The sequence below is a fragment of the Ahaetulla prasina genome, chromosome 1 (assembly GCF_028640845.1).
Source record: "Ahaetulla prasina isolate Xishuangbanna chromosome 1, ASM2864084v1, whole genome shotgun sequence".
NCBI lineage: Eukaryota > Metazoa > Chordata > Lepidosauria > Squamata > Colubridae > Ahaetulla > Ahaetulla prasina.
In genome coordinates this window covers 98,031,145-98,059,143 of record NC_080539.1, presented here as the reverse complement: position 1 = coordinate 98,059,143, position 27,999 = coordinate 98,031,145, and the positions used below count along the sequence as shown (strand labels likewise).

The following is a 27,999-nucleotide window of genomic DNA, read 5'->3' as shown; positions in this document are numbered from 1 at the left end:
CCAACCTCTGTTGTGCATGTGTGTGTGTGTGTGTGTGTGAGGGAGGGAGGGAGCAATCTGAAGCCGAGCCACCCAAACTTCTGACAGTGGCGGGGGTGGCTTCTGAGCAGCCCGAGTCAACCAGCTCCACCTGACCTATTCCCTGAGTCTCGCTGTTCTCCTCGCCCCCCCCTCACTCAAGCAGTGGCTTTCCTGCTCAGTCCCAACAAGCTATGCATCCATGCACCAGCATCCGGAGAGAAGCAGAGAAGAAATGCCGTTGCTTGAGTGGGGGGAGGGGGCAGGAGAATGGCGAGACTCAGAATAGGTCAGGTGGAGCTGGCTGACTCAGGGCTGCTCAGAAGCCACCCCCACCGCTGCCAGAAGTTTGGGTGGCTTCAGATCACTCCCTCCCTCCCTCACACACACACATGCACAAAAACAGAGGTTGGAGAGGTCTCTTGCTCGCTCGCTCTCCAAGTGCCTCGTGCACAGCCTATTTGAGGAAAGGGTATGCATGGCGGGCGCATTTGGCTGCAGGAAGAGGCGCGGAGCAATGGGGTTGTTTTGTTCGTTGGGGTGGTGCTTCAGGAAGGCAGGTGGACATATTCATTATAGTCGGATGTCTGTCAGCTGCAGACAGCCGTCTGCCGTGGACCGGTTTGGGGGCGTGGCCAGCCAGTATTGCTCCCGGTTCAGCGAACCAGCCCCAGTCTCCACTACTTACTCCCCCGATCCGGTCTGAACCAGGAGCATTTCACCCCTGCTGTAAATGTTTCAGAATGGAGGTGAGCAGTGAAATTATCTTGCTTACAGATGAAACACGTTTATTAGAATTGTAAAACCAAAATTAGTTCAAATAAATATCTGTATAAGGATTTTCTCAATAATAGTCATAAGGCAAAAATAGAATGGAAATGAAATTGTAATAGTACTCATTTAGCAACTACAACTGGGACCCACAAGTCGGTGATTAGATGAAGTGATCTCTAGGTGAAACCGTGATTGTGCTTATAATCTTACTTCAGCTTTTTTTTGCTTTACAGACTTATGAAGGTTATAAATGCAAGGATTAGTCAAAGATTAGTCAAGGATTTTTCATTACCATCCTAACTGTGAACAGTTACTAAATGAGGCATTCACTAAACATGGACTAGAAAGAAATCAAATGTAATTGCCAAGTGTTTCATAGCCTGGATATATAGCAAGAAAAGGTTATATAATAAGAGATGCGGTGGCTCAGTGGCTAAGACACTGAGCTTGTCGATCGAAAGGTCGGCAGTTCAGCAGTTTGAATCCCTAGTGCCGCATAACAGGATGAGCTCCCATTACTTGTCCCAGCTTCTGCCAACCTAACACGTTACGAAAGCACATAAAAAATGTAAGTAAAAAAATAGGGACCCTCTTTGGTGGGAAGGTAACAGTGTTCCTTGCACCTTTGGTGTTTAGTCATGCCGGCCACATGACCATGGAGACGTCTTCGGACAACACTGGCTCTTTGGCTTTGAAACAGAGATGAGCACCGCCCCCTAGAGTTAGGAACAACCAGCACATATGTGTGAGGGGAACTTTTTAAGTTATCTTCTGCATGCCAGAAGGACTGTATCAGTAAGATATGTTTAGTAAAATCTTTCCTGTGGATGTTAACAATGAATACAGGTAGTATTCTACTTATGACCACAATTGAGCCCAACATTTCTGTTGTTAAGCAAGACAGTTGTTGAGTTTTGCCCCATTCTATGACCTTTTTTGCCACAGTTACTAAGTGAGTCACTGCAATTGTTAAATTAGTAACGTAATTGTTAAGTGAATCTAGCCTCCCTTTTAACTTTGCTTGACAGAAAGTCACAAAAGGAGATTACATAACCTCAGGACAACTATCATCAATATGAACCAGTTACAAAGCCTTTGAATTTTGATCACGTGACCATGGGGATGCTGCAATGGTTATAAGTGTGAAAAACAGTCATAAGTCACTTTTTAAAGTGCCATTGTAACTTCGAACGGTCACTAAACAAATGGTGGGAAGTCACAAAACTACCTGTATCTGGTTATTCCTAATGAAAATAGCAGTCTGTCATATAGTCAATTCCTCGACTGCTTAAAGCTTTAATAGTCAGTAGTATTGCTTGCATGTCATCGTCAATAAAAAGAAAGGCAATGGGAAGGGAATGAAAATGAAGAGGATCTAATTTTCCAGGTACTTTAAGGGCTATTCAAAATTACATCTTTATAGACTTGAGGATATATATTGTCCTATTGGGAAAGGTAATAGAAGGCCAAAAAAATCATTAGGCAGTTTAGTTAAAACTTTCCAATAAAAAGGGCTTTTTTTCTTAAATGAAGAAATATATTTTAAAAATTACAGGATTAATTAATTAAGAGGGTAAAGAAACTACATGGAATGCATTGCTGGAAAAAGATCACAGGCCTATGTAAGGGAATAGTTGTAGGGAAAGATTTTGAAGAGCTGAAATAAAGACGATTTGCAAAAAAAAAAAAATCTAGACTTTGAGTGCACTCTGAGGAAAATTATGACATTTAAATAATATTAAAATGCTAGTGATAATGACAGCAACAGGCAACTGACAAATCAGAATCAAACAATCACTCTGGAGTGTTCTCCAAAATTCAAGTATAAAATTGTAACACCTGAAGATACTGAACTTCTAACAAATGGATCCCTAAAATTAGCTGTGTACTGAAAAGTACCCAATATATTTCACTAGCTACGTTGACATCCATGAATTGGTGGAAAGTGAGATTACATTAATAGTCAGCTGTTGTTATGCATAAGCTTATGGATTCATGGTCTTGTCAATGGTCTGTTGAGCATGAAAGTGGTAATGGGTATTAAATATATCAGGACAAAACAGCTGTAAGAGAAAGGAGAAAACTGTGACCCTCTTTAAGCTACCTTAGCTACACAAGCAAAGGTAGGAAGAGCATTTTATAAATGGTTCTACCTGGAGGTTAATACGAAAATTATTCTTAAATCTGGAGAGATTTAAGGATTTTTAAAAATGTAATAATCACAATAAACTAAAGTGTATAATTTAAATTATGTAATTTAAAATATATATTGTATATAATTATAATTATGTGTAAATTTAAAACAATTAAATGGTATAATTTTAAAAAACTTGTATGTTTTTAAAAAGTCTCTGGTCATCTGTGTTTGCATGCTTATTTAAAGGTAAGACAATTAAAATCCATACTATCCAAGACAAATCTAGCTTTATTCAGAATTAGCTATCTTGTCCTTTGCTCTGAATCTAGAACAAAGCATATCTAACAACATTCCAATGAGATTAAGAAGTATCAGCAAGTTCTCTTACTCACTTTTGGTTGGTTGTCAGAAACAGTTTTATTTTGTCCATTTATTCTGCTGGAGAGTAGGATGTCCAAGAGGTTCAGTAGTGGCCCTCTCTAGTTTCTTGGGCTGTAAAGGAGACAGAAGGAGAATTGCACTTTCAGACTTTCAAGATTCTGTTAATGTAGCTTTACAATAAAGTAGAATTATCTTATCTGGTGATGCTTCCTGTCTGGTCTACTGGTAAGACTGACACATACACACTTAAGTGTGTTGTGTTGTTTTTATGCTCCTGTAGAGAAAGATTGGAAGGAGAGGGTTTCCCAGCCACCTTGTCTTAAAATTAAGACTATCAATCAATCAAAAAGCGTGTGGCAGGAGAGTTTTCTGCATCTCATTGCTGTCATTTAGTGTCGGGGTCCCCAACCTGTGGGCCACAGTCCACTACTGGGCCATAGACTATTCAGAACCTGGCTGGTTTTGTGCGAGGGGTGGGTGCCAATGCCCTCCACACACACAAATGAAGATGTGTGCATATGGGCCTGCCCCTTGCACAAAACCATCCCCTCTTCCCCCCTGTGCCGCCTGCCAACGCAGAAAGATTGGGGAACGCTTACCTAGCAGTCATCTGGATCTTTGCAGAGAAGATCGGGTTCCCCAATCTGAGCTATGTATGGAGAAGCACTCGATTCCCTCAAAGACTTTTAAATAGATTGTGGGACTCAGCTTATCCCTTTTTTCTACTTGAGTAGATAATTCCTGCAAGAATGGAGCACCAATTCGACTACAGAGCAGTTGAATGTTCCCATATTATGTGTGACTTTAGAATCCTAATAAGGTAACAATTTTGTTGACAGTCTAATAATACACACACACCCATCTCATCCTGAAATAAAAGAGAAATGAGCACAATAGTGGGAAAGAAAGAACCAGAAAAAAGGGTGAAAACTGACAGTAAAACCAGAGTTTCATTATGCGGAGGTGAAGGTGTGAATGAGACCAATGCCCATTGACACTTCTATTCTGTATACAGTTCTTACATTTGAAGCCAGTTCCTGTTGTAAAACTATATTCAGTCATGTACATAATCTAACTGTAAGTCTTCCAAAGTGAAGCTGAAATATTTATGGTTTCACAGTAACGTACTATGTAAACATAATTTAATAATCCATTAACCTTTAAAGATTGTGAAGAACATGTTTTGTACTTTTTGTTTTGTTTTGTTTATGAGCATTATATTATCATTAAAACTTAATAAAGATTTACTGCCATCTAGTGGAATGTGATAAATTCTCATTACCACTGCAAGGCAAGCTGTTTTGCAATCCGGTCATTTGCTCTGTAATTATCTAAAGGAGACGTTCCTTGATGAGGCGACATTCTAGCAACTGAGACAACCCCACATCTCTAGACTAGTGTTAATGGGGTGTTTACCATTCTAGAAGGTGAATGGATTTTAGTAAGATTGGTAAAGAAATTGTATTTTTCCTCTCTTCTTTTAGAAGGCATAGTTGCAGTTAGTATTGAATGCCACAGTCTAATGAATCAGAAGTGTGAAATTAATTAATTAATTAAGGGTGTGAGTGTGCATATATGCACCTCATTTCTTTGAAGTCATGCCTAATTTCCAAGAGGAAGTTTCTGAACCTGTCTTATTCCTGGAGATCTCAGTTATTTAAGCCCAGGTTTTATAAAAATCTGCCATCATCCTATCTAAATTACATGTAATCTCAATCCCATCATACCCATCAGCCAGGATTCATACCAGGTGTCTCCCATCTGTTGATTCCATTTATGGTGTGGTGGTCAAATCATAAAAAATGTAGATAAATCTCATGATATGCCATTAGTTTCTCTTGACAAACTGGCAATTCATACCAATATTTTCCCACAAAAAAGATGATCCTGAGTCTAATAAGAATCCTCTCCCTTAAAAAGGAAGTAATCTTGATAAATTGTTAAAAGTTCAACTATTTCCTGCATTTGAATTTTATCAGTAATAATATTTGTACCCTAGTTTTATTGACCTGCAGTAGTTCAAAATAATGTGGATAATGTAATGACTGTATGACAGAGCACTGAAACAATTCTACATGTAGCTCTGCTTCTCCATTAAAATCTATCATACTCAATTTTTACCTTCATTAGCCCAGTGTATTTCAATAATGTCTTTTTAAACACGCATATACCTACTGCTTAATTTAATTATTTTTGATTTTGACTTTTATCTCTTAAAAAAATCTAATTGGAATGAATTAAGCATTGTTTAAATGCATCTTTTAAAAAGTAATAATTGCTGCTTTGGATTTCTATTTGCTATAATGTTGATGCTGAGTCCAACATTAAAATTGCTTTAATTCCATATCTATCTGTCTGTCTGTCTGTCTGGCCATCCGTATCTATCTATCTGTCTATCTATCTATCTATCTATCTATCTATCTATCTATCTATCTATCTATCTATCTATCATCTGTCTATCTATCTCCCACTGAACAATGTCACACAAACAATATTTCTTCTTGTATAACTAATACATTTTTGATACAGTGTTATATTAACACTAAATTTTGGAGCAGTATAGAATAATGCATATTACTTCCAGATTGAACTTCCAGATTGAATTTTGCATTCAATGCAAAATTCAAAAATTTAAGATTCAATAATGGAGAAATCTATAGTCAATTTTGTATAGTCAGTGCCCAAATAACAAACTTCTGTTCCATAGAATGAAATATTTCCCCAGTTTTATCAAAAGTTATGTGATATCTAATCATGACATGGCAATTAACTTCCTCTTGTTTATTATAATTGGCACCCAATTTGCATTTTAAAATGAACAAAAATGAATCTGTCAGTATTACAGACACTGGTATATCTCCTTTATGTTACACAATGTGTAGTGTTATACATATATATGTATGTTTGAGATTGCTTTGCAGAACCATGCCCTAATTTAGGTAAAGCACTCCTTTTTTCCCAGTTGCAACCTTGAGAAATTCTTCAATAAAATATTATTGGAAGCTGGTAGTAACAATTGTACAGCTTTTACTGCACAATTTGATAGAAATTTTATGTTACTAGCATAAATTCCTTGATCTGGATAATTGACAGTTACCAAGGTTCACCTATTAGCTTCTCAGGACCCAGATGTCTTGCAAATACATAGATTTAAATCCCAAGAATGCTTAGTAATGGCCATGCTGGTTGGAAGATTTTTGGAATAGCTTGCATAAATCAAGATTTGCATGTCACAATATTTTAATCTGCAGTCAGTCAAACTATTTATACCTCTTGTCTCAACTTTAAACTGCTTTCCCTTCTAGGATCAATCAGGACACTTCCAGACATAATTATAATGCTGTAATAAGCAGCAGTAGACATTGAACAACTATAAAACTGTGAGGGAGATGGGCAGTTTCTAAATTTGGTAGATAGATAGACAGACAGACAGAAAAACCAGTTGAATGGAGAATTTGAATAGAGTAGATTGGCTAGAAATGTTGACAGGGGAGCAGAGGTCAACCGCGAGGTGCCTCACTTGTGGGGTGCCGCAGGGGTCGATCCTCTCGCCCCTTCTGTTCAACATCTATATGAAGCCGTTGGGTGAGATCATCAGTGGCTTTGGGGTGAGATACCAGCTGTACGCTGATGACACCCAGCTGTACTTTTCCACCCCGGGCCACCCCAGTGAAGCTGTTGAAGTGCTGTCCCGGTGTTTGGAAGCCGTACGGGTCTGGATGGGGAGAAACAGGCTCAAGCTTAATCCCTCCAAGACGGAGTGGCTGTGGATGCTGGCACCCCGATTCAGTCAGCTGCAGCCGCGGCTGACTGTTGGAGGCGAGTTATTGGCCCCAAAGGATAGGGTGCGCAACTTAGGTGTCCTCCTGGATGAACGGCTGTCGTTTGAAGATCATTTGACAGCCGTCTCCAGGAGGGCCTTCCACCAGGTTCGCCTGGTTCGGCAGTTGCGCCCCTTCCTTGATCGGGATGCCTTGTGCACAGTCACTCATGCGCTCGTTACCTCTCGCTTGGATTATTGTAATGCTCTCTACATGGGGCTCCCCTTGAGGTGCACTCGGAGGCTTCAGTTAGTCCAGAATGCAGCTGCGCGGGTGATAGAGGGAGCTACGTGGAGCTCCCACATAACACCGCTCCTGCGCAGACTGCACTGGCTACCTGTGGCCTTTCGAGTGCACTTTAAGGTTTTGGTTACTACCTTTAAAGTGCTCCATGGCTTAGGGCCTGGGTACTTACGGGACCGCCTGCTGTTACCGCATGCCTCCCACCGACCTGTACGCTCTCACAGAGAGGGACTTCTCAGGGTGCCGTCCGCCAAGCAATGTCGGCTGGCGGCCCCCAGGGGAAGGTCCTTCTCTGTGGGGGCTCCCACACTCTGGAACGAGCTTCCCCCGGGTTTACGCCAAATACCTGACCTTCGGACCTTCCGCCGCGAACTGAAGACACATCTTTTCATTCGCGCGGGGCTGGCTTAAATTTTATCGATTTTAAATTTTTTAATATTAATTTTAATGGGGTTTTAGTTTTATATATTTTAAAGTTTTTTAGGCCAATTATAAAATAAGTTTTTTAATTTGTATTTTAAATTGTATATTGTATTGTCTGTTTTTACTTTTGGCTGTACACCGCCCTGAGTCCTTCGGGAGAAGGGCGGTATAAAAATCGAATAAATAATAATAATAATAATAATAATAATAATAATAATAATAATAATAATAATAATAATAATAATAATAGAAATGTCTGAAAATTCCATTAAAAAATCAACCTATAGAGCAGCGGTATCAAACTCAATTTCATTGACGGCTGTATCAGGGTTCTCTTTGACCTCGGGGGGTGGGGGGAGGGAGGCCATGGCCAGGATAGGCATGCCAGCTTGACGTCATTCATGTCAGGGGCACCTGTGGTGGCCCAAGTGCTCTGCCAGCAAAAGCAGGCTCCCAATCTCCGTTTTTTGCTGGAATGGCCTCCTGCAACACTCTGCCAGCAAAAATGAAGCTCAGGAGGGCCGTTAAGACTTCCATATCTGAGAACCCTCCAAATACCCAGGAACTCCAAGTATAGGAATTCTTGGCCAGCATGATTTCTGTTGGAAATCAATTGTGTGTCAAGGTTCCAAGTAATACCCCCAATACTGTGTGCACTTGTAACTCTTTTCAATACAAAGCAAGATTATCTTATTTTCAGAATATTAGAATAAGGACTCTCAAGTCTTTTAGAAAATACAACCAGGTATTAGAAAATATTCAATTGTAATCCATTGTAAAATACAATACATATGTGCAGCAGGTGGTGGTACTTAACTGAATTTGGCTGATGTGAAAAGTTGAACCCGATTAGTATTTAAGTAGAAGACCTTCAGAAAATCTCAGGGATGAAGCCTGAAATTCTAAAAGTAAAATCCTGGAAGAAGAAAGTTGCACACTCTCTATTGTTATCAAGTTAACTACAAGGACATGTTACCAGGGTTCAGATTTGACTATCTTACAGTTAAGGTGACCAGTCGTCCTCCTTTAGGGAAGACAGTCCTTCTTTTGTAAGTTCCGTCCTACCTAGAAAAGTGTCCTCCTACATGTCCTCCTTTTCGATATTTGAAGACTAATCTGTAAATCTCCGTATTTGATCGATGCCGATCTGATCCGTTGCGTATGATGTGATGTATTTGTATTTGACATGACGATTCATCAAGGCTTGGTACAGTGTGGTGAGATGCGATTATGAGACTCATGTGCTGCGCACAGGAGAATTGTTTTGAGAGAGTGCGCTGCGCGCAAGAATGTACAGTGCGCAAGTGGCTTTGTTTACTTCTTACCAAAACATGACACACACATGCATTAGACTCATTTCTTTCTTAGTGAATATTCAATCATACACAGGTGAGCACAATAATTCATGTTTTATTAATTCATTATCTATTTAATAATTTCCAAATATGTATAATTTTATTTACAAGTTTATTTATTCATTGGAAAAGTACTCATTTAAATAATAATTAATAGGCTTGTAAGCATAATTACAATATAAAATATTATTGTTACAAATGTTTTTTATTATGCATTTATCATATTATTATGTATTCTGTATTATTGTTGCAATGAATAAAATGTTTCTTTTATTTACGATCTTCTTTTTCTTCAATTTATTTGTGTCCTCCTTCTTGCTGTAAAGAAGTTGGTCACATTATAACAGTATCAAAATTGACCCCATCTGCAGCATTTTCCCTTAATATGTAAGTGGGTGCAATCTTCCCGCACCCCCAAAAATATCTTGAAACAGATGGTGATCTGGCCATTCTTGGTTTTCTTTAAAAAAAAATAATTATCCAGAATTATGTGAATTAGCTTTTAACTTTTATTGAAAGGAATGTTTCTATCTTCAGCACAGGGTGTTATTTGTATAAACTGCTAAATCCTAAAGGGTTTTATTTTTAAAAAAATCTCAGTTGGATAAGCTCAAACATGCTGTCAAGTAGGCATGCCAAGTGTTCAAGCCTCTTTTTGTGAGTAGATCAATAAAAAGTACTGCAGCATTGGTGTATAGATGTGATTTATTCCTCTGCTGTTGTTGTTGTTTTTGCAAAGGCTGCAATGGAACTTCAAATTTTTCACTGAATTACACCTAATTCTTTTGATAAAGATAAAAAGACCTTGGATGGATGGTCATTGTGATTTTAAAGAAATAGTCTATAAGAGAAGCTGAGGTTTAAATCAGGGATATTAAGAATATTGCATCAGTGTTCAATGTATAAGTAAGGATGTATAAGTAATGATTAAGTAAGGATTACTGGTGCAATGCAGAAAGCCAACACACCTTGTTATAAAATAGAAGGCAAGCTACTAAATAAGAACTATTGTCACATTGGTACGAGAATATGGAAATACAAATTATTGGGGATTTTCTTTTTTTTGCTAAATAATTGAGTTAAAAGAAATATTTGAAACTCTTTGGCCTATGTTCATCCAGTTCTGAACAATAAATAAAGCACTGGAGACATCCTGACTGCATTTGGCAAGGCCAGAGGGTTCATAATTCCTTGCAAATAGACAATGTTGTCTGTGTTTTACAAAATGTAAAACCAAATGAGAAAGATTCAGTAGCTGGGCAGCAGAGTTCACAGAAAGCAAGAAAAAAAAATAAGAAAGATACATTCCCTGACAAACTCCAGTTTGGCATTTTTTCAAATGGATATCAAGACGTGGATATCAACCCACAGATATTAATCTAACCCTTCTTTCTAACAATCATCTGACTGTTCATAATAAATAGTTAAGCAATTAACAATCTAATAATCTTGCTGTTAGTGGGCTTCAAAACAAATGAAGACAAGTGTAAATTCTAATATAATCCTATTTCCAAGGAAATGGGCTAAAGTTCTTTAGCAATTATATCTTTTTCTTAAAAAGAACCACTGAAATAGGTCTAGCTTAGCACTAAGGGGCTTGGAAAGATGCTGCTAATGGCCTTACTTTACACCTTGTCTTCTTATCCATAATGACATTTGCTTTCTGAAAGAGAGGAAAAATGGTTCAAATGATTCCTTTCTGTTTAATATTTTGAGCAGGTAGTTAATTCTGAAATAGCCTATTTCTGCTATTTAAGATAAAAAACAATGCACAAGTCAGTCATGCTGATTTTAGTAATAACTCTTTCCACTCTAGACCACATATTTTGTCTTTGAAGTGTAGAGCTTACAATAAATGTAGACAAAAGGTAACACTTCTGTTTTGTAAAATAGGTCTACTTGTGTAGTTCCTCTTCAAAGATTTCATTGAAATTCACAGATGTTGTCATATTCCTGAAATACACCTCCAGGCTGTGGGAACTGTTAGATGGACAATTAAAATGCATATTGAGAGCTTTCTTGATTGAAAAATAACTGTATTAGAAAATTGCAAAGACAAAAACCAATCTGTCAGTCACTTTATCTGCTCATATTTTAAAAAAAGAATATTATATTTGTAAAGTACACTAAGCCCAAAATATACTTTTGTCCTCTGAGAATAGCCATCAGTTACATGGATTTCTGTCTCTGAGATCCAAATTATATATAACCAGACTTTTATTTTATTCTAAGTAGAAGACAGTCTGTGGAGACTTCAGCAGGAAACAAAACAAAGTTATGTGTATATTTTTAACAGATGGGATATATGATTATGATGGTGTACAAAATAGATCCCCTTTATGGATTACTGCCTTGTCATGGCGAAAGGGCTTGTGTAGTTCAATGAAGTTATGAGCTATGCCGTGCAGGGACACCCAAGATGGACAGGTCATAGCAGAGAGTTCTGACAAAACGTGATCCACTGGAGAAGGAAATGGCAACCCACCCCAGTATCTTTGCCATGAAAACCTCATGGACAGTACAAAAAGGAAAAAAGATATGACGCCGGAAGATGGTTGGAAGTTGTCCAATATGCTACTGGAGAAGAGCGGAGGGCTAGTAATAGTAGCACCAGAAAGAATGAAGCAACTGGGCCAAAGCCGAAAGGATGCTCAGCTGTGGATGTATCTGGTGGTGAAAGGAAAGTCCGATGCTGTAAAGATTTTTTCTCCATAGGAACCTGGAATGTAAGATCCATGAATCATGGCATCCAGCCCTCTCATTTCCTGGCAGATAGATGGGGAAGAAATTGAGGTAGTGACAGATTTTATTTTCCTGGGCTCCAAGATCACTGCAGATGGGGACTGCAGCCAAGAAATTAAAAGATGCTTGCTCCTGGGGAGAAAAGCTATGGCAAATCTAGACAGCGTACTAAAAAGCAGAGACATCACCCTGCCAACAAAAGTATGTATAGTCAAGGCTATGATTTTCCCAGTTGCTATGTATGGCTGTGAAAGTTGGACCATAAGAAAGGCTGAGCGCCAAAGAATTGAGGCCTTTGAACTCTGGTGCTGGAGAAAACTCCTGCGAGTCCCTTGGATTGCAAGGTGAACAAACAAGTCAGTCCTAGAGGAGATCAACCCTGACTGCTCTTTAGAAGGCCAGATCCTGAAGATGAAACTGAAATACTTTGGCCACCTAATGAAAAGGAAGGGCTCACTGGAGAAGAGCGTAATGCTGGGAAAGATTGAGGGCAAAAGAAGAAGGGGACGACAGAGAATGAGGTGGCTGGATGGAGTCACTGAAGCAGTTGGCATGAGCTTAAATGGACTCCAGAGGATGGTTGAGGATAAGAAGGCCTGGAGGAACATTGTCCATGGGGTAGCGATGGGTCGGACCCGACTTCGCAACTAACAACAACAACAAAATAGATGATGGGTGGATGGATGGATAGTGATCCAGTCTCTCTACCCATGCTAGCTAACTGTAAAAGAAAAAAAAATCAATGCAAGAGAAAAGTATATAACAAAAATAAAATTTGGTTCTAATCCTGTATAACTAAATAAAGTGATGATTAAGGAGAAAAATGTGTTTTTAAGCAAGTCATGACATGGAGTAAGATTGGATTGAGCATATACACTAGAGATTTTACAGGAAATAAAGAAGAATGAGTTATTCCAACACTTTAATGCATGGTGGGAAAGCTTCTTAACTGTGCATGCCAGATGCAAAATTGCAATTGTGTGTATGTATGTGTATACTATAAAAAGTTTTAAAATATGCAGTGTTGTTCATGTGGAACATTTTCTTGAAAAAAAATCTTTAATTGCAAACTTTTGGTCTGTGGCTCAGTTTCCTTTCTCAAGGACACCCACTGGGAGGTTGGACTTGGCACTTACAGTTTATATGGTGAGGCAGAGAGTCAAGAAAAAGAAGGAGGGGCAGAATGACACAAGATAACTTGCACTGAGTGTTTTCAAATAGGAAAAATGCTAGAGGGATGTGTATCGTTTTCGTTTTGCCTTAGTGTTTTGTAGCCATTCAATCAAATGAGACACAGTTAACATTTGAAGCACAAAATACAAGGCTATTACTGTGATCGTTCTAAGTTCATTTGCCACTGAGCCTCTTGTGCAAGGAAGTGCTTAGAAGGTTCCGTAGGTATAATTTTTGTCTAGCAATAAAATGTTTCCTTTCTAAGAAGCCAAAGTTAAATTATATTCTGTCTTCATTATGGATCATTGTTCAGAGGAGGCAGTGCTTGGGAAGGAAACGGTAAGTAAAGGGCATGTCAAATGAAAATGTTTTCCTGTGCATCTAAAATACGGAGTGTAAAGCTTTAAACTTTTCAAATGAAACTATTTTTAAAATCTTAAATCTTTCTTTAATAAACTATATTTCTAGTTTCCTAAGTATTTATGTATTTGTGTTACAGATAAGTCCTAATAGCTTAATTCAGCAAGTCTGCAACCAAAGATTTCATTGGTTTTGAAACATTTTTGGGAGAATGGATACTTTGACAAAGGCTTATAACAGTTCAAGAAATTGGTTTTTGTGCTGAAATTCAATGTATCTCCACATAGTAAACTGACATTTATTTTACTTAAAGAAAAATGAATGAAATTGGGAAATGAACTCATGGTAGAAATTAGTTCTTGTGAAATTATATTTGTTTTTCTGTATATCTGCTTCATTTTAAATGTTTGTTGAGAACCTAATCTCCTGCCCAGAACATGTAATTCACTGTTTCTAAATGTTTTAAACTTCATAAAAAAGAAATATACCTATTGTTAGTGCTACATGCTGAATTGAAATGTTTATCTTCTAAAGACTTTCACAAATCTAATATTTTACATAAATTAATATCAGAGTATATCTGATCAAAGAAGGAGGCAAGATTCAATATTAGTCATATATATATTGTGACTTTATTCATTGTAAAACTGAAGGAAGGAAACAGTTCATAAAATGTAATGGGAGAGGGAGGAGATTATAGGGTGAGCAATATCCTTTCTTAGTTAAATTGACTAGGCATCTTATTGGATTTCTATTTTAACATAAATGCTGTCCACGTGTAACAGCTTGCAAGATGGGGCTGCATTTTAGCAAAAGAAACAAGATAGGCTATTAATCGAAACAAGTTGGGTTGTTTGGAATCATGGCTTTGTGTTACAATAGAGCACGTCTCCCACAAATTATTAGGAGAAAGTGAAGCATGGGAAATCAATGCAGTTTAAAGTTGTCTAATGGGCTAAAAGATGTTTAAAATTTAACATATTTTTTTAATGCTATGAGTAAATAAAATGGGAATAAATTCTCGGGATTATATGTTAATTTAATTTCTACTGAGAAGCTACAGAGTCACAGATTATAGAAACAAATAATGCAGTATCCCAGTACTTTAAAGAGTAACCATTTTATTGATCGTGTAAACTGTTATTATGCCAAAGTGATCATTGAGTGGAGAGAAGGGAAAGAGGTTGAATGGAGGAGATAAATAGAATTGTTTTGAAAGCTGCAGGCAGCAAGACACACTTGCAGTTGGAATATTGAAAAAAAAACTGTTTTTGAATAATCGTCCTGGTTAGAACTGTGCTGAGAAAAAAAATCATTTGTTATTTAAAGGCAAGTAAATTACCCCAGGAGTTTGACTATCTTAGAAAAAGATATGTTTGCACAGTTGTTTCGGAAAATGAAGAAGAGTGGAAAAAACTGCATTTTAAAACAGCTATTTGGTATGTCATATATATTATTATGGTGAATGACTAGTTCAAAATGGTAATGTGGGGGAAAGCCTTAGATCCATAATCTATCTGCCTGAAATGCTTTTCAGTCTCTCTAATGAATTCCAGTTTTTTTGGTTTCAAATCCATTTGATCCTTTTCTCAAATACCAATTCTTTGAAGTGAGAAATTGTACATTCTGGATAAGTTAAAAACATCACTGGTTTCGAGACACTTTGGTTTAAGTACCATTTCCAAGTTTATGGTTAGTGTTTTACTAAGATTCCTCATGTGGTCATATAAGTATCAGTTAGCATTGTCCCAAATCAAGTATTGTTACAACAAAAGGAAAACATTGGATATGAGTATATATTTTTCTGATGCAATTTCCTTTGGATAGTGCATAGCTTTAAGAATGCATCATACTTGGAAAATGGGAGAGGGGGGATTAAATCTGGACCCTTTAAAATATATGAAAGAGCTCAGTTCTTTATACTACTGTTGGAAGAAATATCCATCTGGTTCAGTTCCAAGCTGGGAAAAAAGACACTGGAAACATGGAGGGTGATTGGAAAGAAGGTTTAATGATGAATAGAACCACCAGCGTTTATGGTTCTGGTGCAGCTGACCAATTGGTTTGATGAGCACCAGTACATGGATTTTTATAAGTTTTAGAGATGCTGCTATGAGGGTTGTGCAGTGTCTGAAATGCCCTTAGGATGGGGCTGTCAAACTCCCAGCCTGAGGACTGGATGCATTACACGCGGTTTAGCGAAGGGGAAAAAAGTCCCAATACGTCACATGACGCCGCCATGACAACATGAGTTTGACACCCCTGCTTTAGGAGATTGTGTAATGTAGTGAGCTCTGTGTCTTCTGCTAAATGGTAGTGGGTTAATCCTATTATGCCTGAAGGATCATGTCCTGTTCTTAATCCCATCACCCTGGAGCTGAAGATCTCTCGTTGTGTAGATAGGGCTACCCAGTCTTTCTTAATGGGCACAAAATATCTGCTGTGGGGGACATAAGTAAGACTGAGTCTGCTTTCTGTCTTTAAAAAAAGACATGTTTCTTCATTTCTCCCTTTGGAGAAATATAATATTCTTCCTTTTTAATATTCCTCAAAATATTTCATATTTCTAGGAGTGGGAGAGTTTCCCACACTGCATTATGTTGGTATGCATTCTCTGGGGACAGAGTTTGGAAACTTAAAGATAACCACTAGTCAGAAAAGTAAGAGAACCTTGGTCTACCTCTCCCATTTACAAGGTGAAGTCTATGCTGCTTATGTAGTAGAAAAGCTGCTTTTTCAGTAGACAGGGCCTGGCTTGATTTCATTATCCCTGATCACAAAGCTTTTTGTCATTATATTATTTCTAAAATAATGGTTGTAATGGCAAATGGCATAGCCCTCCCCCTTGCCTTGCTCATTTTTTCCACTCTTTTGATTCCATCTCTGTGTGGTCTTTTGGATCTCTGCTTCAAAAACAGATTTCTCTTTTGTGTGGGCCTCAGGAGACTGCCGAATGAAAGTTCCACTCAATGGCCAGTTCTGAAGTTCATGTTCAGTCATGACAGAAGGCTTTATGTTACGTGCTTGCCATCTATGAGCAGATCATGAGTTCTTCATAACTTGTCGTAGGTGATAGATTCAGGAGTGTGCAATGGTATACATTATCAAAAACAAATGAACCCATTAAGCAAACCTAATGCCCTTCAAGTGTGCTGGACTCTTAACTCTTATAAATTCAGATCATCAAATAGAGGAAGACTGCAGAAGAAAGGAGAGGTGATTGAAAATGCTTTTCTTTTGTTCTTTCTCTGCTCCTTTGATCCATTGTTGGAAAATTCAGTTTCAATAGATGGCTTACATTTTGAGGCTTCATTGGATAATGAAGGAACCTGAAACATCTTCCGCTAACTATTGATTCATACATAATACTATTTTTCATCTGAGTTTGAAACAATACTTCAATAGCAATACTTTTCTAGCACTGTTATTTAGGGGAAATGGTTGGATGGTGGCTTGAATTGCTTGCTTCCTGAAGAACTCATAATTTTCTTACATTTGCTTAAAAATATTCAATCATATCTGGTTTGGATACTGTATTCTACATTCCATTATTCCATCTGCTTTCTCCTCACCGACAATTTCTGTGGTGCCTTATGGGTACCACGCAGGGGTGGGTTCTATTTACCTTTACTATCGGTTCGCAACGGGACCGACCGCACAGGCTCACTTCACTTGCTCGCATGCACGTGCTTCTGCGCATGCACAGAAACTTCCTGATAACGTTCGGGTCAGTGAGCGGAGCCTCCCACCGGTTTCTTGCCAACTGGTCTGAACCGGGGGCAACCCACCACTGGTACCACACCAAAAATGGTTAAACTCTGATTGTGTGATTGTTGTCACAAACAATTTTTATCCTGCATATTTTGCAGGATCTTTGTATGATCATATGGAGGAGAGGTGATATTTTGATATACTTGCCTCACAATAGAAATTTCTATACCATGGTACAGAAAAACATTTAGTGAAACTACATGTTTCTAGTAAATATTTAACCGACAGCCAGTCCGACAGTGAACTACTCTTCCCTTTTCCCTTTAATTAACATCAATAATAAATTATAGGAAAGTATATTATATACATCCTTTAAGTATGCATTACAGAATTAATTTTCTACCAAGCTATTTCTTGACATTTAAGAAAAAAGATGACCGAAGAAAGAGAAAAATTGGTAATAGTATGTTCTTCCACACTTGGTCTGTTTTTCATTCCTGATAGATACTGCAAATGTTAAGCTACTATACATGTGATTTTGGGGGGAGGGAGGGGAGCCAAACTACAAATATTTATTTTTGGTCTCGTAGTAAACGTTTGCCACTTAGGAACTGAAATGAAGATCTGATATTTATATAATAGTTTTGAACTTGGGGTGGTTTGCTAAAATAGTTTAAACAAGAGCTTCTAAAATTGCATGTTTTTTTGCTCTCTACCTGCATGAAGATAGCCACTTTTCTTTTGGTTATTAATGCTGATGTTGCAGGTGGTACTCACTGAGGATATGGCTAGAAGAACGATGAAGAAAAATCTTGAGAGTTCCCCCACCCTCCCTTATGCTAGAGCTAGCGGGGTTCGGTCCCACACCTGACTAATGATATAATTGACCTCATAAAACTCCCAGGCACAGTTTCACAATCGTAGGCTATTAATTTGACATCATATTTTATGCAATCAGCAATTAATCTGCAAAATGATGCAGTAGGTGCAGAGCTTTCAGTAAAAAAGGTCCTGGAGAAAATCTTTATTAACTCCTTCCCTTTTCTATTCGTTCAATCTTGCTGTTCCAATATCTTCAGTTCTGTTCTATTTTGGAAGCCTTCTTCTGTTCTTGGTCCAATCTGGTTTCACAAAAATTTCCTGAAAATGTTGCTGCCTAGTTTGTATCCTGCCTTTATTATTTTTTACAAATAACTCAAGGTGGCAAACATATTCAATACACCTCCTTTTCCCCACCCCCGACAACATCAATCTTGTGAGGTGAGTTGGGCACAGAGAGAGGCAGATGCCTTTTCTGAAGTCTAATTATGTGATAGTTGTCTAAAGAAAAGCGTGAACATTGATACAATGACAGCAATAACATTCATACTTACATTTGGCGAGTGAATACTCAGTATAATTACATGCACATTAATCCCATGGCAACTGACTCATTCCTCTTTTTGTCATCCTGACCCATACTCAGCTTCCCACACTTCATAACTTAAGGATAACCTCTCTCTCTCTCTCTCTCTCTCTCTCTCTCTCTCTCTCCATATATATATATATATATATATATATATATATATATATATATATATATATATATATATATATAGATCTTTGGTTATTCGGGTTTTCTCCGCAGAAACCCGAATAACCAAAGATCTACATATATATATATATATATATATATATATATATATATATGTGCATGCTGTTGTGGTAAAAGCTTGATTGATGAGGACACAGGAAGGACCTTCTCGGTGATTGTACTCTGAGGAACTCTTTGCCCTATGAGGCTTGATTAACTCCTCCTTTTATTATGTTTCACCAGATGTGAGAAATAAACTTTTCTGGGTTTGGCAAGATTATTTTACCCAATAGATAACAGGGAGCTTCTATGTAAGGCTTCTTTATCATTGCTTAATGAAAAGCTGACTTATTTAATAGCTGGTTTTAGTTATTGTTAACTAGCCTGAATTAGGTACTAAAAGAGAAAAGTATAAATCATTATGTAAAATAAATATATTTAACCTATGCCCTTAATATAATCTTGTACCTAGAATCTCTTGCACAATCTTTTAATCAGCTTCCAGTTTCCCAATCTCGTGTCTGCTGCTGTTACTTAATGATGAATTCTTAGTCCAGTGATGCTAAAAACTCTAAATCCCAGGCCTATAATTCAAAAAGTTAATATGATTAGATATCTAAATGCATCCCTTTCAGTTAATTGGTTCACTGGAAAGCAGACAATATTTTAAAAATTAGGTTGAAGACTCCATACATCCCCAGAGAGAAGTCAACATAGCGATCTGTTTATCCTCTGCAATAATAATATTTGTCCATGTGAGAATTTGCATAGGGGCTTCTTGCCATACCATATGGTTTATTACTATTCTGAGATCCAAATTGTAACAGCTGCTGCAGTTATGTGAAATGAGTTTTCTCAAATTGGAGATATGGAAGATGGTGAATGACAGAGTTGTTGTCTCTAAATTTATTCCAAATGGCATAATTGTCAGCTGACACTTCATTCCTCATTCTCTTCTTCAGGGCATGTCTGAATGTTAGGTTCTTGTCTATTGGAATAAATCCTGAAAATTGATGTAGGAAACAAGGCAAGTATTTAATAATTTTGTATAAATAATTTGATTAAGGTTGAATCCAAAAAAAGTAAGTAATTTAAGGATTTGCATATTGGTATATTAGAGATTATTCTTTTTCTCTGGACTTTTGTATATAGATCCCTTTCAGGATCTAGCTTGTTCATGTATCCAGACTTGTATCCAAATTAGACTACAGTTGCGACCACAATTGAGCCCAAAATTTATGTTGCTAAGCAAAACATTTGTTAAGTGAGTTTGCCACATTTTATGGCTTTTCTTGCCACATTTGTTAAGTTAGTAACCTGGTTGTTAAGTGAACCTGGATTCCCCATTGACTTTGCTTGTCAAAAGATCGCAAAAGGAGGTCACATGACCCCAGGACACTGCAACCGTCATAAATATGAACCAGTTGCCAAGCACCTGAATTTTGAACATGTGACCATGGGGATGCTGCAACAGTCGTAAGGGTGAAAAATGATCATAAGTCACATTTTTCAGTGCTGTTTTGACTTTGAACGGTCACTGAATGAACTGTTGTAAATCAAGGGCTACCTGTACTACACTGTATTTTATATCAGGCTCCCTTTGAAGATGGTGCCAAATGTAGGTCAGATGGTGTAGGAGCCAATGCTAGAACCTCACATGTAACCTTTGCCAAATGCAGTGCCCGCTGCCAGTCTGCCAGTGAAATTCCACGGAATAGGGCTTCCAATGTAGATCATCTGCAACCACACTATTAAAAAAAAATTACCTGCCAAAGCTCTGCTTTTTACCTACCATCAGCAGTAATGAAGCAGGCATGGGAAAGCATATCATAATAAGTAATATCATCATAACAAAAGTTATGCTTCAAGTATAATATTAATATCTGGTGTAGTTAGTGGTTAGACTGTCAGAACTTGGGTAATATTTCTGAAATCACAAAGCTTATTAGGAGTCTTTGGGCCCAACTCTTCGGGCAACACAAAGTGTTATTGTGATTATAAAATTGAGGTAAAATCATGTACATATTTGCATTCTGGTACCGCACATTTCAACAGGGTGATTTATCATTGATGGTTAGTTCCTTGAACATCAAAAGAGAGGGCATTCTGTGGATCCCGTCAGTCAAGAAATTTCAGCTGACGGAGTCCGGGAGTAGATCCTTCTCTGCCATGGCTCCTGCTCTTTGGAACATCTTACGCCCTGAGGTGAGATTGGTTCCCACTCTCTTGACTTTACATAAGAACTGGTTCTACTAGATGGCTTGAGGCCCCAGTGGAGAAGCTTCTCACTGGAGTTGGTTGATTAAGTAAGAGTTAATCTCACCTCACCGCCCCCCCCCACCCCCATGTATCCAGCTCTTTCCTTCTCCATGTTGTGTTAAAGATTTTTTTTTTGTATTGCCATTTTATTGGGTGAATATGTATACTTAAAAACTTTTCAAAGTTTTCATACTATAAGCCGCCCAGAGTCACTCAAAATGAAATGGGTGGCAAATAAATTTAATAAATAAAATAATAAACAAATAAATAAATGAATAAATAGCGGTATTAAAGAACTTTGTGACATTCTGGGCCTTATATACAACATTTTTCTGATAGTAGCATTTTTCCTATATTTAATATTTTCTGTTCGGATGCAGTTTCTCAATGGATCAGATTATTTGAAAGACTATTCATTAGGCTATATCTGACTTAGAATTCAAAGGAAGGTGGCACTATTGTAAAGAATATTTCCTGGGTGAATTTTTTTTTTAAAGTGCAAATTTGCAGGCTGAGTCCTCTTCCTTCTCTTCAGCATAACTGTCTCTTTAAGTTTGGCAAAAAGTTGCTGTGAAGGAAAATCATTTCTCTTTAAATGATCACCCTTGCTGGAATGATAGTGCATTTGGCTGAATTCTAATGGGGCTGTTTAGGATTGATTTTAAAACCTATTAAGCAAACCAGGATGGTTCTGCTATTCCTAGAGTCTTCTTCTAGCACTATTATAGATATCACTAAATTTTACGAAAAGTGAAGGGAAAGTAATAAGTTCTTCTTTAGTGGAAATGAAAAGCAACTGACCCATTTGAAATACAACAAAAATGCAATGTTTGCAAACATCCAACTAAACTTAAAATTTCAACTTTCTACTAGACTCTAAACCATAGTATATCTTGCAGATTCAGCAGAAAATTGCACTCTGAAATGTCTCAAATGATCTTGCTTTCTCTCTTTCTCTTTTCAAATAAGTAATTTAGGTGGTGTATAGCGGTCTTAGCCCATCAGCCGTTATAAATATGTAAAGTATCTTTTCATTCAAAGATCTATTTTAAATGCGACTCAAAGTTTCCTCAGCTCTTATATCAAACCAACAAAAACCTTGGATTTTGATTATAAAGTTTTTGAACTTTGAGCAATCTATAATAAATTGCTTTCAGGAAATAAAGTGATTGAAGATTATGAATGCTAAAAATATGTTTATTTATGGTATGTATTTATTTTTATATGCTGCCCGTCTCACTATCCAAAGTGTCTCTGGGCTGCTTACTGTGCCATAAAAGCATAAATATGAAAACATTAAAATGAACAACAATTAAATAAAGGCTAACAAACCAAGGAGATGAACAGGGTGGGGGTGGGCTAATGTTTCTCGCTCAACCAACCACCTCCAGCATAGCACGACCCCATCAGATCCCCAGGCCAATCAGCACAACAATATTTTAAGGTCCTTCTAAAAGGCCAGAAGAATGGAAGTGGATGTCGCCTCCCGCAGCAAAATGTTCCAGAGGGCGGAGCTACAGAAGAGAAGGCTCTTCTCCTAAACCCCCTAGCCAAAATGACTTGGCCATTGGAGTCCGCAAGATGCCTCTTCTGCTGGAGTGAATGGGGTGGGCCAATCCCACTGGAACAATGGTTGCTCAGATAACCTGGCCCAATGCCATGAAAGGTGATTACCAACACTTTGAACTGGAGCTACAATTAAACTGCCAACCAATGCAGCTCTTGTAACAGATGTCAGCTTTGGAAGCCATATTAGGCTGGAAGCTTCCGTGCTGTCCCGTGGGAAAGTAGGAGGGGGGATTTAGTATAGGGGTTGTCTTTAGACATTATAGCATTCTTCCTGTCGGTCAAGGTGAGGCTGATCCTGCATCTAGAGAAGGAGTGGTCAGATGGCTGTCTCGAGTTGGGACAGAGGGTGAATGGAGCATGTGATCAACTGAGGACTGAGGGGATGGTTTGGGGGGGGCTTTGATTTACTGAGGGAAAACCCGGACCTCTCAGATTCGAGTTTTCCCAAATGTGCCAGTTTACCTATTCTAGTAAATAGAACTTAGAAAAATTCTTGCTTCAGAGTTTTTACTTGGAATTGGTTTTTTTTCTGGAACACTGACAACAGCAGTCTTACATGCACCATCCTAGGGGTCTCCAGAACTGTCTGTGCTGCTGCATTCTGTACCAGTTTAGGATCTGAATGCTTTTCGAGAGTAGCCCCATGTAGAGGACATTGCAGTAATCCAAAAGAGAGATGACTAGGACATGAATGATTGAGCGCAGAGTCTCACAATCTAGGAAAGGTTGCAATTGGTGCACAACCTGAGTACTCAAGCTAGTATTCACCAATGCCATGAAACATACCTAGGTCTCCAAGAAACTTCTCAGCTCCCCACAATTCAAAGAGAAGCTTTAGCATAGTCAACATGATTACAGTTGGCTTATGTTCTGTTGATGTGGCTTCTGGCACTAAACCTTTAGTAGGAGCAAGCTCAGCAATGATCTAGTGAGATTATGTGAGACTTAGATCCATTCCTCCTGCCTTTCTCTATTATGTTTGGCTTATAATTGGCTTAAAAGAGAGCATGATGCTAGCAGACTTAAATTGACAAGTGCGTTAAATAAGCTCTTTTATGAATCTCTTGTTTGGTACTGAAAGAAGCCAGTCTATTAACTCTTTATTCTACTGCAATGATTGCCATTTATAAACTATGACAGATTAAGATCTTAGCCCTCAAAGTATTTATATTCACTATACTTACCTGCCTACAGAAGATTAAATACTACTGGAACCTATGAGGTTTTAAAGCAATACCTGAAAGCTGAGTAAAATACTCCTAAGAGAAAATTGTACAGATTCATTATTTTTTTTTATTTTTATTTGTCACAACAGTATATATAAGCATAAGCATGAAAATAACTATATAATATATAAGCATATATATGAGCATAAGTATGTAATAACTATATTAATTGGCTATTATGAAAGGAAACAATAGGACAGGAACGGTAGGCACGTTTGTGCTCTTATGCACGCCCCTTATAGACCTCTTAGGAATGGGGTGAGGTCAATAGTAGAGAGTTTTTGGTTAAAGCTTTGGGGATTTTGAGAAGAGACCACAGAGTCAGGTAGTGTGTTCCAAGCACTAATAACTCTGTTACGGAACTCATATTTCCTGCAATCAAAATTGAAACGGTTAACATTGAGTTTAAATCTATTGTTTGCTCTTGTATTGTTATGATTGAAGCTGAAGTAGTCTTCAACAGGAAGGACAATGCAATAGATGATTCTATGAGTTAAACACAGGTCTTGTCGAAGGTGGCGGAGTTCTAAGTTTTCTAAATTCAAGATTTCAAGTCTGGTGGCATAAGGTATTTTGTTGTATTCAGAGGAGTGGAGAACTCTTCTTGTAAAATATTTCTGGACACGTTCAATTGTATTGATGTCTGAAATGTGGTATGGGTTCCAGACAGGCGAGCTGTATTCAAGAATTGGTCTAGCAAATGTTTTATAAGCTCTGGTTAGCAGTGTAGTGTTTCTGGAGAAGAAGCTACATAAGATTAGGTTTACAACTCTTAAAGCCTTTTTTGCGATGTAGTTGCAGTGGGCTTTGGCACTTAGATCATTGGATATGAAAACTCCAAGGTCTTTAACAGGGTGGGGGTTATCTGTAAGGTAATGTCCATCGAGTTTGTATTTAGTGTTCCGATTCTTTTTTCCAATGTGTAAGACAGAGCATTTGCTGGTTGAGATTTGGAGTTGCCAAGTTTTTGACCATTCTGACACAAAGTCAAGGTCTTTTTGAAGAGTAGCTGTACTGTTGGTAGTGTTAAATAGTTTGACATCGTCAGCGAAGAGAACACAATAACTTTTAATATGGTCACAGAGATCATTAATGTATAATATGAAGAGTGTTGGTCCAAGAACACTGCTTTGAACATTATCTTGTTAAGCACCAATGAAAAGCAAAAATGGCAAATCTTTTCCACTTCATGATGCTGCATTCTTTAGGGATTCACTCTTTGGCAATGGAATTCTTGATACAGGTGTCCAGACTGTAAAATTCCTTCTCAGTTCAGTTACAGCTGGTACCAAAAGATTTCCAAGTTTGGTGTCAACACCTCATCTTGGCTTTGATTGACTTGCATGGTAAAGGTTTGCTTTTGCTTCTGTCATCTTTTTGCTGCTGTTTTTATTTTCTGTCTTAAAACTTTGAAGCTGGCTAATTTTAGATGGTTTTATGTTTCCACCCCATTTGTATGCTATTTGATAGTTTCATTTTTAAAAAAATCAAACACTTTTTAAAATATCCAGTTATGGCAATACCCTGTTTTCCCGAAAATAAGACCCAACTGGAAAATAAGTCCTAGCATAATTTTTCAGGATGCTCGTAATATAAGCCCTACTCCAAAATAAGCCCCAGTTAAGATTGTCAACCAGATGGGTGCATTTAGTACCGTATTTTCCCCAAAATAAAACTGAACCAGAAAATAAGCCCTAATTCATCTTTTGGAGCAAAAATTAATATAAGACCCTGTCTTTTTTTTGAGGAAACACAGTATTATCCTTAACATCCTGAAATATTAAAATTTCCACCTAATATACAAGTAAGACTGGATACAAAGTCTTCAGACTATACTTAAAATGAAGCAGTTGCTCAAGCCTTCCATTCAGTTCAGAAATACTACTGAAATAGGAATGAAAGAGAAAAGAGGTTTGTTTATATGACAATGGAAATAGGTTCAATCCAAGTTTACAAAACTAATAGAATAGTTACACAATTATACTTTAGGTTTCACGTTTCCCAGAAGATGTATCTTTTTGGCAGTGGCTCCTGCCCTCTGGAACATCATTATCGGTAGTCCTTGACTTATGACCACAATTGAGACCAAAATTTCTGTTGCTAATATAACAGTTGTTAAGTGAGTTTTGCTCCATTTTATGAACTTTCTTGCCATGGTTGCTAAATGAATCACCATAGTCGTCAAGTTAGTAGCATCATTGTTAAGTGACTCTGGCTTCCCCATTGACTTTGCTTGTCAGAAGGTCACAAAAAGTCATCACATGATCCCAGAACACTGCAACCATCATAAATACAGGCCAGTTGCCAAGTGTCTGGTTTTTGATCACATGACCATAAGGATGCTGCAATGATCATAAGTGCGAAAAACAGCTTTGTCACTTTTTTCAGTGCCGCTGTAATATCAGATCATCACTAAGTGAATGGTTGTAAGTCAAGGACTACCTACATACCCATACCCATACAAACAGCCACAAACACAGAGACAGACTGAGGTCTGTGAGGTCAGCCTCCTAGCCTTCCAGAAAGGTCTTAGAATATGTTTTTTCTAGCAACTTTGAGATTCCCATGGAGAGCCCACAAGATGGCTGTTTTGGACCTAGATAGCGGTTATTCTCTTGCAATCTTGCTTTTTATTTAGGTTTATTTGTTTTAAACAGTACAATTAAAAGACGAACAGCGGTATATGCAAGCATTTCATATTGACTCATCAGTACCAAACTTACAATAACGCAGTTCAAAATCAGCAAAAAATATCAGATCTAACAAGAACATTACTTAAACATGTCACGTGTGCAGGGAACAACCAATGGCAAACTTCACACCCATAGGAGATGTAGGTTGACACACAGCTGTTTCTGCAGGCATAGAGGAGGCTTCAATCGATTGATGGCAACTACTGAAAATGAGAGTTCCTGTGGCGCAATCAAACTTTGAACGGATCAACTTGTTAACCCGTAGCTAATAAATGTCTCACAATGGCTGAAGAAGGCATTTTGTGGCCATGATTTGCTGTTGTTGGATTACTCAAAGCTATCTGGACCCATTTCGGGAAATGCTCCTTCATTCTGAAAGCCAAACATCTATCAGTTCTGCCAATGTAATTGTCTCTGCAATTACAAACAAATAGGTAAATACAGTGAGCTTTATTTGTTTTAATTGCCTTATCGGTTATGATATTATTTTAACTGTTGCTAGTTGTACACCACTCAGAGTATTCTTCAGTGAAATGGGCAGCGATACAACTGTTTATGTCTGTAGTATCTGTGTGCCTCAAGAAGGAAAAGTCTTCTACTTATTATATATGTCAACCTTCAAGCTACTTAGTTTTGTACATGCTTCAGCCTCAGGATATAGGAGATGATAGAGGGAAATAAAACATTTTCAAGAATAAATTGCAACTGTAAGTAGTAGCATTATGAGTCACTATTATTATTGGACTTGCCTGTGAGTTGTTTATGTAAAATAAAGGTTTTGAATTGGTGTCACTAAATACGTTTAGATCAGTTGCCCATCTTGCCCTTCATGAAGAAAAGTAGACATTTTTGGTTAATCCTGCCTTTTTCAGTCACATTCTCTGTGTGCTTAAGGAATAATTCATCCTGTTAGTCATCACAATTAAATCTTAGTAATATAATCAAGATGCAACTATAACAACAGGTGTGGTCACTGGATCACTGAAGTTGAAGGAAAGAGCTCCCGCCCAAATGAATAAGACCTCTCTCTTAAAAGTATGTGTGCACATGACTGGACCTGCAAAATAGTATTAAAGCAATGCGTAACACTGATTTAAGTAAGGTTTGGCAGCATTCCCAAACTGTCAGGCTTTGTCCTAATTTATACTAAGCTTTCTTTAAGTCTCTTGATCTTTCTTTTTAAGTGTATCCTGCTCCCCCTCCCCATATGGTTTTAAGAGTTGTCTCTATTGATTTTTATGATTACTTGTATTATTTTTATTTATTTCTTACTTCGTAAGCCATACAGAGTCACAACAATGAGATGGGAGGCTGTATAAATTAAATAAATAAATATAAAATAAAAGGTCTTTAAGCATTTATGCTTAATGCAGGAGTTCGCAAACTGTGGGTCATAATTCATTGGATGATCATAGGATAGTTGTGGGGGGAAATACTTTTAAGTGGTCTGATAGAACTCCATCCCACCCTATCTAGAAGACCAATGCACACTCATCTGTCACCTTTTCCTCTGTAGGCTCTCTGTGGAAGAGAAATCATGC

General features: G+C 37.7%; 1 protein-coding gene across 4 annotated transcripts in view; it reads left to right on the top strand.

The window, feature by feature from the left end:
* LOC131191618 (SAM and SH3 domain-containing protein 1-like) overlaps nucleotides 1–27,999 on the top strand; it is a 702,583-nt gene that overhangs the window by 470,926 nt on the left and 203,658 nt on the right. The window contains exon 1 of one of the 4 annotated variants that reach the window (XM_058169974.1): nucleotides 13,161–13,406. The exons of 2 other annotated variants lie outside the window; for them this stretch is intronic. In XM_058169974.1, the coding sequence (XP_058025957.1) occupies nucleotides 13,365–13,406 (42 nt within the window). In that variant the 5' untranslated portion in view covers nucleotides 13,161–13,364. Of the gene's footprint in view, nucleotides 1–13,160; nucleotides 13,407–26,652; nucleotides 26,893–27,999 lie in introns of those variants that run through there. One more of the 4 variants, XM_058169992.1, reaches the window with a different exon arrangement.